This window comes from Toxoplasma gondii, chromosome XI, assembly GCF_000006565.2.
Source record: "Toxoplasma gondii ME49 chromosome XI, whole genome shotgun sequence".
Taxonomy (NCBI): domain Eukaryota; phylum Apicomplexa; class Conoidasida; order Eucoccidiorida; family Sarcocystidae; genus Toxoplasma; species Toxoplasma gondii.
This window is the reverse complement of record NC_031479.1, coordinates 1,833,486-1,844,084: the sequence shown is the minus strand read 5'-3', so window position 1 is coordinate 1,844,084 and position 10,599 is coordinate 1,833,486. Positions and strand designations below refer to the sequence as shown.

The window sequence follows — 10,599 nt, the reverse complement described above, 5'->3', positions numbered from 1 at the left end:
AAATCTATCCTGTTGGTTCGCTGTCTCGTGGTCATCCATCATCGGCTCAGGAAAGCTGCTGCATCTAGTTGTGTTGCGGAATTCGCAGCTTCCGCAAGTGTAAGCGATGCGTGCGCACGTAATCAACTATATTTAGCGCCCTGGACAGACAGTGAACTCCGCAAGAACTCTGGCAGTCGACGTCGTGAGCTTGCAGCGCTTCATTTTTTCACAACTGGACGATCCTGCGCTGGCGTAGATTAAGCCCATATGTTTGTTACACAAACGGCGCATTTCTGCCCCCATCAGTTGGAGGGCCACTATTGGTCGGCCTATACCGGACCTACCCGCGCTGCTAAGTTTCCTTCGGATGTCCCCCCAGGGGCCGTCCTTCGCGGATTAAACAAATCAGATTTGGTTTTACTGCACGCATTAATGCTGGTGCCCGGGCCTCCGGCAAAACGGAATGCCGGAAGTGCGCCTGAGTTGTCATTCTCACTGTAAAGTCACATCTACAAAAAGAAGATGGCACCGCCAAGAAACTTGTGCCACCCGTTTTCGATTGTTGGGTCCGCTTGGACGTCTAGACAAAGCTAGTTGTGTCGTTTCCACGAGTGGGAGTGTCGATATAAAAGAACAACTACGAGAACCTTGCTGAATTCTGCCTGACAGTTTGTACCCTTCTGTCTTCTCGTGACTGTTGCGTTGATCATCCCAATCTTGCGCATCGTTCTCAGTTTTCAGCTCAGAGGATATCAGATGAAATGCCTTCAAAGACCAAGCGTTCCACTCACAAGGGCGCATGAACCACGAATTCGTCTAGCAAATGACATGCAAAGATACGCCAGAAATACAAAGTGTTCATTGACCAAGCGCATCCGCGCAGGAGGCATACTGCTCCCCATTCGACAATTTTTCCCTAAGTTCCATGTGTTCGAACTCCTTTTCCCACGAACGGAGGGAAACCCTTCCACATGTTTCTCGACCGCTGGGCTGCCGCTGCCTCCAAACACCTAGCATACCACAACACCCCATTTTTCTTTCTCAAACGTCTTCGCCTGCCCGTCAAAGAGGGATGCCTCGCGCAGCTTCCCTTTCTCCAGCTCCTCTCTATCGTCGTTCCCTAGATCGAGAGCGTCTGCTTCTCCTCTCGCGATCACGGTCGCGCCCTGCTCACATTGCCGGAAACACAACCCGAGCAAGTTTGCTGGAAATTGCGAGGGCATGCGACGCCAGTCACAAGACACAGACAGAAGTTGGCAGTCTCATGGAGACCCGGCTCACCGACTTAGTTCTGTGCTTACATCCGGCTTACATGCTCAACGAAGAGCTCTAACAATTTCAAGCAAACGCTAATAAGAGAAGATTTCAGTCCAATACTTCCAGCTTACGGCGGCCTGTCAACGGGTGTCTAGCAAGAACAGAGACCCGATTTATTCTGTTTTAAGTTCTCGCAGAAAATACAAATAATGACAAAGACAGCCTCCTCATGGGAACTGCGTGTGTCCTATCCCACTGTACTAGCCGCTCCAACAATCGATGCTTGCTCTGAAATCTCGCCCGACATATCCACACATCTCGCGTCTACGAGACGCTATTAATCAGGTGCCGTTTTCCCCACCTTCACCCGCTCTCCTGTAGACTTCGGAAACACTCCAGGAGTCTCCGCAGAGAGAGTAATGTCTCACCTCTGCTTCGGCTGCGTTCGCGGTCCCCTGGACTCGAAGGTGACCGACTCCGGCTCCGACTCGAGCTTCGGTCTCGCCTTCGGTGCTCCCTGAAGCGACGGTCTCTGTGCCCGCGGCGCCGGCCGTACTCCGAGGCCTCGCTTCCACTTCTCGACGAGGAAGCTGCAGAAAAAACGAGGAAATTCTTTCGCTGCCTCATAAGACTCCCCGACACAGAGACGCTCTCTCCTCCCGAAACAACGCAACACTGTTTTGCCTGTCGCCCTCCAGAAGCTGCGAGGAAAAGGACGGCGTCTGCGCCGCAGCCTGCTGCTGCTCGCCACTCTCTGCTTACGGGCACGGCGCCGCACAGGCTCGTCGTTGTCCTCCGCGTCGTGGAAGCCTTGAGGGACCGTAATGACCGGCTCGACTCCGCCGGCAGCGTCCCAACCTCGCATGCGGCCTCCCGCGCTCGAAAAGCCAGCAGAGTCGGCGCTCGCCGCAGCTGAAACAAAAAAAACATCTCTTGCACGCGATGAGGCAGAAAAACGCCTACCTTTCCGGAGAGACATACGCGCGTCTGAAGCTATATCCGGGAAGCGGAAGAAATGCATGAACCGCAGACGCGTCCCTCCGAAAAACAGAACACACTCTTGCGCATGTATACACATGGAGAGAGACCTATATATACGTGCATATGCATGCACACATCTACATCCATATACATATACATACGTACATGTAGATATGGATATAGATGGCTGCGTCGATGGACACGGTATATCTCTGTATCTGTGCATTCCTGAATCTATGCAGACACAGATAAACAGAGTCAGGCAAATGGAAATGCATCTACACACGAGAGGTCCCCGTCCTACAGATCTTCAGAGCCAAGTCGGAATCTGGACGGAGAATGAGCAGAGAGGAGAAGGCGCCTTTTGGACAGCGACGAAGGACCACGGGATGCTTTACGAGAAGTTTGTTTTGGAGAAGAAGACTCTATTTGATTCGGGCAGCGCACCTGCGGCAAGAACTGTAGGGGGCTGGGATTGCGCGTGTCCAGTGGCGATGTCTTTAACCTGGCGATTGAATTCGTCCTTCATCATTTGCTCGTGTCTCCGAATCAACTCTTCGTTGATCTTCGCAGCCTGCATGCACGAACAGCCAGACACACGCACAAAACACTGGGCAGCCGAAGACGCGAAGAATCCGCGTAAGATCAAGAGAAATATCCAAGAAAAAAAGAAAACTCCTGCAGGGGGAGGCACAGACTTGCGTCGAAGAGAGAGAAAAAAGGGGGAGAGGGGCATAAACATGAAAACGAAGCGATGCGCAAGATAACAGTGAGAAAGGAAGAAATACGGCACTAAGACAGAAAGAAATGTGACAATAAGCAAACAGCAGATCCAACGCAGTACAGAAGCGACAGAAGGATTGACAGACAAAGAAGGGAGAGGAAACACGAAAAAGACGATAAGGATGAAGCGGAAACTCAAGGCAAGAAAAACATGAAGAAAATACGGGGGTACCTCTTCTCGTTTCCTCTCCATTTCCAACTTCTTGTTCTCCAGAAAGGCCGGCGGAATCCCGTTCTTCTCTTTCTGCACGAAAAGACAGAACAGAGGAACCACAAAAATAACGTCATCCTTCGTGTCCGTACATACACAAATGAACATAACCACGTACATATATATATATATATATATATATATGAATAGAAACAATATGTATAAATACGCGTTCGATTGCGCAGCGAATTCAGGCAATTTTATAGGAAAGTTTTGTATAGTTTTTTTCGGGCCCGTATTTGAGACTTTACCTGCGCCGCGAGGAGAAGCTCCCAGAGCTCCTTGACGAACTGAAGCGCATTCTTGCCAATGAAGCCTGTCATTGAAATGACGAGCTGCTTCGGGCACAGATAGTTTTGGCCTTCGAAGAACGAGAAGAAAGGATGAAAAAAGAAACAACGGAAAATAAAAAACAGAGGGAACAGCTGTCCACATGCCTTCACCTCGGAGAAAACTGCGGCCAACCGGAAGGCAACAGACAGCAACCAAAGAAGGGGAGCAGAGTGAAGATGAAAGAGAACGAGAAGAGACAGAGAGAAAAAAGAAGAAATGAAGCAGGAAGGGAGACAAAAGGGAGAAGAGACGGGAGATAAAGTTAGAGGGAAATGCAGAAACAGAGAAAGAAAACGAGACCAGGAGAGTAGAAGAGAGAGGCAACGGAAGTGAGAGACTGAAATCGAGAAAGAACATGGAGAGAGAGAAGAGTGAAATGGAGAGAGAACAGTGGTAAGAGGGAGGGATGGAAAAGAGAACAACAAACGGAGAGAAACGGGGAGACAACGACGGAGATGACAGAGACACAACACATTTGAGAGACGAGATCTGGATTGTCACAACATGAAAGCAAGTAGAAAGCAGCAAGAATTCTGAAAGGCAAGGCGCGCCACAGAGAACAGGACGCGGAGACAAGCTTTCTCTTCCTCTTCTTCCTGCTTTCTTCCAATGGTCGCAAGTCTTTACGCTTACGAGCGTCGGCATCATGAGACAAAGCCTCTTCGGGATACAGCTGAGTCATGCAGTACGAGCTGACAATATCGTCTTCGAATCCTGCAGAGAATCCAGCAAAAAAAAAGAAACGAACCTTGAAGGCAGATACTCCGACATGCATGTACGAAGAAAGAGACGCTGAGCAAGGAGACGTACACAACGAAAACGGCAGAAACTCTGACGGATGCAGTCGTAAGAAGCCGCCGCTTCCTAAGCGTCGCTGTACGTAACCTCAGCGACCCGCTTCCTCGTATATCTCCAGCATTCGTCGACACAAACATTACTACACCGTAGAAGTAATAGAACATTATCTATCTATCTATATATCTATCTATATATGGATATATATATGGATATAAATATGGATATAAATATGGATATAAATGGATATAAATATGGATATAAATGGATATAAATATGGATATGTGTATCATGCAGATGCGTGTTCCTGTGAGCAGTTGCGTGTGTGGAGCGCTACGTGGAGAATTTATTTTTAAGTTCGACTGCAGAAAGATTTACCTAAGAGAGCAGTGAGTTTGCTCGACACCCATGCCTTCATGACATCCGTGTTGACTCTGGACATGTCCACGCGCTCCTCGAAGATCGCCGGCCACTGTGTCGCCCCACAAGAAAATGAAAAAACCGAGGAGACAGAAGATCCCCAGAGAAAATGAGACTTCCACTGGAAAAAACGCACTGACATTCAAGTATCTATACATATATATATATATATATACATATATATATATATATATATAGGTATATATGTAATGTATCGAGACAGTTGTCAAATAGGGGTACGTCGGAAAATTTGCTGGTGGCGACGTAAAGTCACGTCCAGTTGAGAAAGAAGGAAGTGACTGAGGAAACCAAAAAACGGAGAGCTGCGACCAGAGCAGATTGCCGACTCTCCGAGCTAAGGCCTCTGCCCCAGAGGACGTACACACAGACCTCTGCGTTGGATAAAAAAAGATGTAGACCATGTTACAAATATGTGTGCTATAATATATATATATATATATATATATATATATATGCATCTTAGTATATGTAACGATACACACATACACACGTATGTATACAAATACATTCATATTTGTGCTAAGTACGTATATATATATATATATATATATATTTGCATGTATTGGTGGATGCATGGAGCTTGTGGGTGGCGAGCCTACTTTTCTAGACTCGATGAGCTTCTTGTCTTTGTCTTTGAAGAACGGAGTCTGGTCACGGTTGGTGCCTCGGTAAAAGCCTGGACCGCCCGACATCTGAGAATCAGAGAGAGATGCAAGAGAGATTTCGCACAGGAAATAACATCCATGTTTCTCACAACCACCTTAAAGTGCCGATTTCTTCACACGTCTCCAACTAGACACATACACACGAATACATGTATAAATATATATACATATATATACATATGCATAGATATATATACATGTATATATATATATATACGTATGTACTCTGCAGGCCGACACGCGCCTATATATATATATATATATATATATATATATATATATATATATATATAAGCCTCTATGCGGGGACGTGAACGACGTCTCGTGTGGCACTGCTTCCGAGAACAATAAAGCGTAGAACGCGGGTGGATTCTTTCTTGATCTGAGGAAGGAAACCTGCATCGCGACGCATGTTGCGCCAAGCTGCACATGTCCGCGCTTGTGGCGTTTCTCCGCCGTTGTTCCCTCCCGTTTTTTTCTGTGCTTTCTTCCTCCTCAGACTTTCTTACTGTGGAGGCCGAGACGCTGGCAGCAGGGAGCGCGGTGCGTTGAGAAGAAGCGCAGAGGAAGGCGACCCAGGGAACACGAGGGGAAACAAAGAAAACGACAGGGTCGCAGCGTTTTTTTTTGAGAGGTGCATGCGTCACCCCTGCGACAGCGTGAACGGCCTTTCACTCCCACAGTGTTTGCTTCTCTGGCCGTTATGTCTTGTTCTTCCTGATTTGTCCTCTCTCCTGTCAGACGGGGAGCCTTGGGGGCTGGCCCTCGGCGAAGCCCCGGCGTTGTTTCGAGAACGGGCAACCGGCCGTGCGAATCGACCGGAAGGCGGTCGCCAGTCCAGCGAAGCAAACGAGGCGGAGGCGGAGAGCGAGACTCGACTTCCTCGCGAGGAGCTTCTTTCCGCCGAAGCTGGGAGAAACCGACGGCGGCAAAAAGATAGACAAAGCAGCGGACGCGGCGAGGAAGAGAGAGGAGGCAGTGTCGGAGTCAACTGCTGCGCCGTTTGAGGAACGCAGAAAAAGGAAAAAGACACGACTGCCAGCGCGCAGGAGGGATCCGCGGCGAAGAAGAGGTTGAGGAAGAAGCTCGCAAACCCGAGGGACTGTTCTCCTCTTTTCCAGAGGCGCTTGAGTTGGTAGTGACAAGAAAACACACGAAACTGGAGTTGCCGACGCGACCCGTGCCGAGAAGACTCTTTCTGTCGCCGCGTTCTCGTGGGGTGTACGTACACCCGAGAAGGTCTGCTCCAGCAGACGGGTGCCCTGCGACTGTCTCGAGGAAAACAGGACTTTCTCGTTTTTTTCCGGGCCACTTTTTTCGCGAACGAGCTCCCTGCAAACCCCGACACCCTCGAGAAGCTGCGCCGGTCCAGCGCAGCAGCCCAAGTCTCGTTTTCAGTTTCTCATCGAAGGATTTTTCCCGACTCGGCGCATGCGCGCGGTCTGCTTCGGGCGACGCCGTGCCTCGAGAAGCTTTCCTCCACGGAAACAGTTTGATTTTTTCTGCTTTTCGCCGCGGTTGGAAGTTCCCTTTCCTTCTCGCGTCTCCGTCCTGCGTCGCCTCAAGAAGACGCGCCTCGCAAGCCACCCTTTTCCCGTTGCGAACTCGGGAAAACGCCCCCGCGACCGCCGCAGCGGCGCGTGTGTCGCGCGACTTTCGCGAGCGAGCACGGGAGTTTGCCCCGTTCTTTTCAACTTCCGTGAACTTTTCGGCCTGCTTTTTCATTTCCAGAGGGCCTCTGGATAAGCAGAAAAACATGTTGACATGTCCATTCCGCTTGCGTCGATTCTGTGTGGCGTTTGGCGGTCTGGGAAGTGGAAGGTCGCGGGCATGCTGGAGTGCGCGACGAACCAGCGGTGACTTCTTTTGCCGCTTCGACCTTTTGTTTTTGAAAACCTTTCCTTTCAGAGAAACTCACCATTTCCTCTCGGTTGATTTCCTGCTGGACTTCGTCTTGCCTCTTCTCTCCTCTGCGTGGGAGGCTTTCTTGGCTTCCTCGGCTGCGGCGGGCGTCTCTCTCCCTTTGATTCCCTCGCTTCTTGTGCCCTGCACCAGCTGCCGCGTTCTCTTCAGCTGCCCTCTCCTCTGTTCTTCGAAACGATTCGGCGGCCATCCTCACGTCCTCTCAGGGTCTGTCTCCTGGGCCTCATCGACTGCACAGAGGTGCCACAAGCAAGGAGAAGGAAAACGCTTTTCTACGGAGTTCTCGGTTTCGCCGACACTCACTGTCTAGTGCATCTTTTTCTGCGTCTTTCGCGAGGACTTCTTCCTTGCCTTTCGCTCTCTTTGCTCCTCCGTCTTCCTTCGTTTCTCGAGTTCGAAGGAAACGTCTGCGGCCGTTCTTCGTGCATTCGCTCCCTACACACTTCCAGTTTCTTCGCGCTGCTCTGCTTCACCTTGAGGCCTCTCGTCTCTGTCTTCTTCCTCTGCTTCTGCGGTGTGGCTGTCGGAGACGTTCCAGAAGAGGAAAAAGACCTGCGTGCCTGCAGTTTCCGAGGTACTTCGTTCTCGACAATCACCGTGTCAAAATGGTCCTCTCCACGCAGTCTAGGAGGAACATGAGTAGACAGGCAATATCCGATGTAGATGCGTTTCATGTTTCGCTGTAGCGCTTGTTCGCCCTTTCAAATCTTCTCTCTTTTTCTCTTCTGGCATGCGAAATGCCGCGGGGAACACATCGAAAAGCTCACGCATGCACACCCCTCACCTCCCCTCTCGAGCTTCTGCTGTGTTGCCGGTGACTCGACTCAGAAGCAGCTTTGTCTTCGCTCACTGTTTCAGACTTCCAGTGGGTGTCGGGAAGAAGAACAGCAAAACGCGCATGCATGCATATTCTCCGTAGGCAGACAACATCTTCTCTCGAGCTTTTGCAGTTGTCTCCGGGAACCTCGGCGTCCCCCCCTTTGAGACTGCGCCTCCGGCGGAGCCCCGAGTCCTTTTGCGCCGTATGGACCGTCCGTCTGGAGGACGCATTCTTCTTCGGCGTCGGACCGAGAGCAACGCATTTTGTGTGTCTCCACCTTAGATAGAGAACTAAAGTGGACGAGTCGCCCAGGAAACCTGATGCGCGACTCTGAGCTGTCCAGACAGCGGAAGTCCCTGAGCACAGAGAGACTGCGGCCGGCAGGTCGTGAGGCCTGCTGCGAGAGAGGCGGGTGGGGGGTGAGACATTTGGGGAGAGAGCGACGGAGAACGAGAGAAAAAGAGATCCACGGAGAGACGAGACGGAGGGGAAAGGAAGACGAAGAGAGAAAGGGAGAAAGAGGGAGAGAGGAAGCGGTTAAGTCCGTAGGAGAAGGGACGTTGGAAATGGCAGTGGAACGAGCGCGCGCGCTGGACTGTCTCGCTGCCGACTGAAGCACGAGACTCCCTGCTGGGTGGACAGACAGAGACGACCTTTCATCTGTTTTTTCTGCAGGCCGACAACGCAGCTCACTTCTTTCATGTTCAGAAAGATGGCCCATCTTCTTCGACTGTTCAACGCCTTCCTGCAGCAGCAACTCTCTGCCACCGTCTACAGCTTCCTCGTGGTGGGTCACTTGCACGGCGTCAGGTCTGCAGTCGAAGGGCAAGGGCGGCAGAAGAGGACATCCGCAAGTTGGAGGAAGAGCCGAGAGCGAGCGAATGCGAAGGAGCAAGATAGAAAGATGTTGTAGACAGAGAGAAGTGTGTAGAGGGAGAGAACCGAACGAGGAAGAGGGAGAAAGTTCCTGTTGAGCTGATCTGAACGGGAACCAACGAGGATATCGGCATGGAAAGGGATTCTAGAAGCTTTTCCGACAGGAACAACGCGACAGAAAACACGCAATTTGGACGAGCGTCCGGCTGTATATACGCTTGCATCGCCGAAGCGCCCAACATGCACAAAATGTGCTGTTTCTTTCTCCATTTCTTTCTCCATTTCTTTCTCCGTTTCTTTCCCTGTGTTTTCCTCTTCTTTTTCGTTCTCTGGCTTCTCGCGGTCCCCCCTCCCCATTGGTCTCGCGACCTCTCTCTGTTGCTTTTCTCTCGCGGCTCAGAACAATCACACTTTCCAGAATTTCGCCGTTCACTCTTCGAGGAAGGCGGCGGAGTTGAAAGCGCAGGTGACTCGGAGTGTCGAAGACGCTGTGAAGGCAAGTCTCCTGTCTTTCTTTTCTTTGTTGTTCTCTCTCTTCTGCTTCTCTCTGATCCCTTTTTCTCGCCCTCCCTTCTGCCTCTTTCTTCTAGTTTTTGAACTTGACGTTTTCAACTCTAATTCAGCATAATGAACATTGCATTTTCTCTCGAAATATTCACGAAATATTTATCCATTCGAGCTTCGCATCTACTATTTAGGCCTTTTTTTCTTTCGCCTTTTATTATCCTGTCTCGCCTGGTCTCCGGTGCGTTTCCCTCTCACCTTCACCCCACTTTGGCCGATTTTGCCTCCTCCTTGCTGCGCCTTTTTTCGGGTGTGACCGACTTCGCTGGTCGCCTCGTTTCCTCGAACGTTGTCAAAGTGTCTTATCCTCTTTTCTCTAGCATCACTCATCAACTACAGAAGCGAAACTGCTTGCTGCGAGGCTGGAAGCGCGAAAAAAGCCTGGATGTGCAGCACATTCACTCCAAGCAATCGAATCCGTTCTCACCCCCTAGACTGAACGGTGTCTTGGTCTTCCCTGTCTCTTGTCCTGTTTGTATTCCCTTCTCTTTCTTGTTCTCTAGCCCGTTGTGACTCCACCGCTTCCTCTGTACCATCTTCTCACTCTCGCCTCTTTCTTCTGATCCCCTCGTTCATGTATTTCTTTCTCTCTATCTATGCCTGTCTCTCTACACCTATAGCTTCTTTTATCTGAGTGTCTGTCTGTCTATCGGTCGTCTGTCTGTCTCTGTCAATTGGCTGTCTCCTCTGTGCCTGCAGCAAGCGGTAGCGGGCAACGCAAGACCCTCCTCTTCATCCAACTCTTCTTTTTCTTCTCCGAGGGGCAGAAGAGAGGGAGAGGGAAGTGAGCCGGGGAAGTTGTTCTTGACCGACGGCAAGGCGGGAGAGGCTGCGTCTGCAAGAGGATTTTTTTCGGACCTCAAAAAGCGATTCTTTTCGTAGCCCACAGGCAAGGCGACCGTTTCTTGCCAGCCCAGTTTTTGAACCTTATCAACTGGCTCTCAGGCGCTGAACTTTCGCCTCTTTGA

At 50.5% G+C, this 10,599-nt stretch overlaps 2 protein-coding genes across 2 annotated transcripts; one reads left to right on the top strand and one right to left on the bottom strand.

Moving 5' to 3' along the window:
• Positions 1 to 395: 395 nt before the first annotated feature.
• Positions 396 to 6,911, bottom strand: TGME49_311160 (PWI domain-containing protein). Its single transcript, XM_018782658.1, has 9 exons — positions 5,383 to 6,911; positions 4,721 to 4,814; positions 4,181 to 4,261; positions 3,466 to 3,575; positions 3,176 to 3,247; positions 2,668 to 2,794; positions 2,002 to 2,151; positions 1,668 to 1,829; positions 396 to 1,148 (listed from the first exon to the last, which is right to left on the bottom strand). Exons 1-9 carry the CDS (start codon positions 5,473 to 5,475, stop codon positions 1,090 to 1,092), a joined length of 948 nt encoding a protein of 315 aa, XP_018635535.1. The 5' UTR covers positions 5,476 to 6,911; the 3' UTR covers positions 396 to 1,089.
• A 1,689-nt stretch (positions 6,912 to 8,600) lies between these two features.
• On the top strand, positions 8,601 to 10,543 carry TGME49_311155 (hypothetical protein). The gene is made up of 3 exons (XM_018782657.1): positions 8,601 to 8,978; positions 9,468 to 9,563; positions 10,331 to 10,543. The coding sequence occupies exons 1-3, from the start codon at positions 8,892 to 8,894 to the stop codon at positions 10,511 to 10,513; spliced, it is 366 nt and encodes a 121-aa protein (XP_018635536.1). The 5' UTR covers positions 8,601 to 8,891; the 3' UTR covers positions 10,514 to 10,543.
• The last annotated feature ends 56 nt before the right edge of the window (positions 10,544 to 10,599 follow it).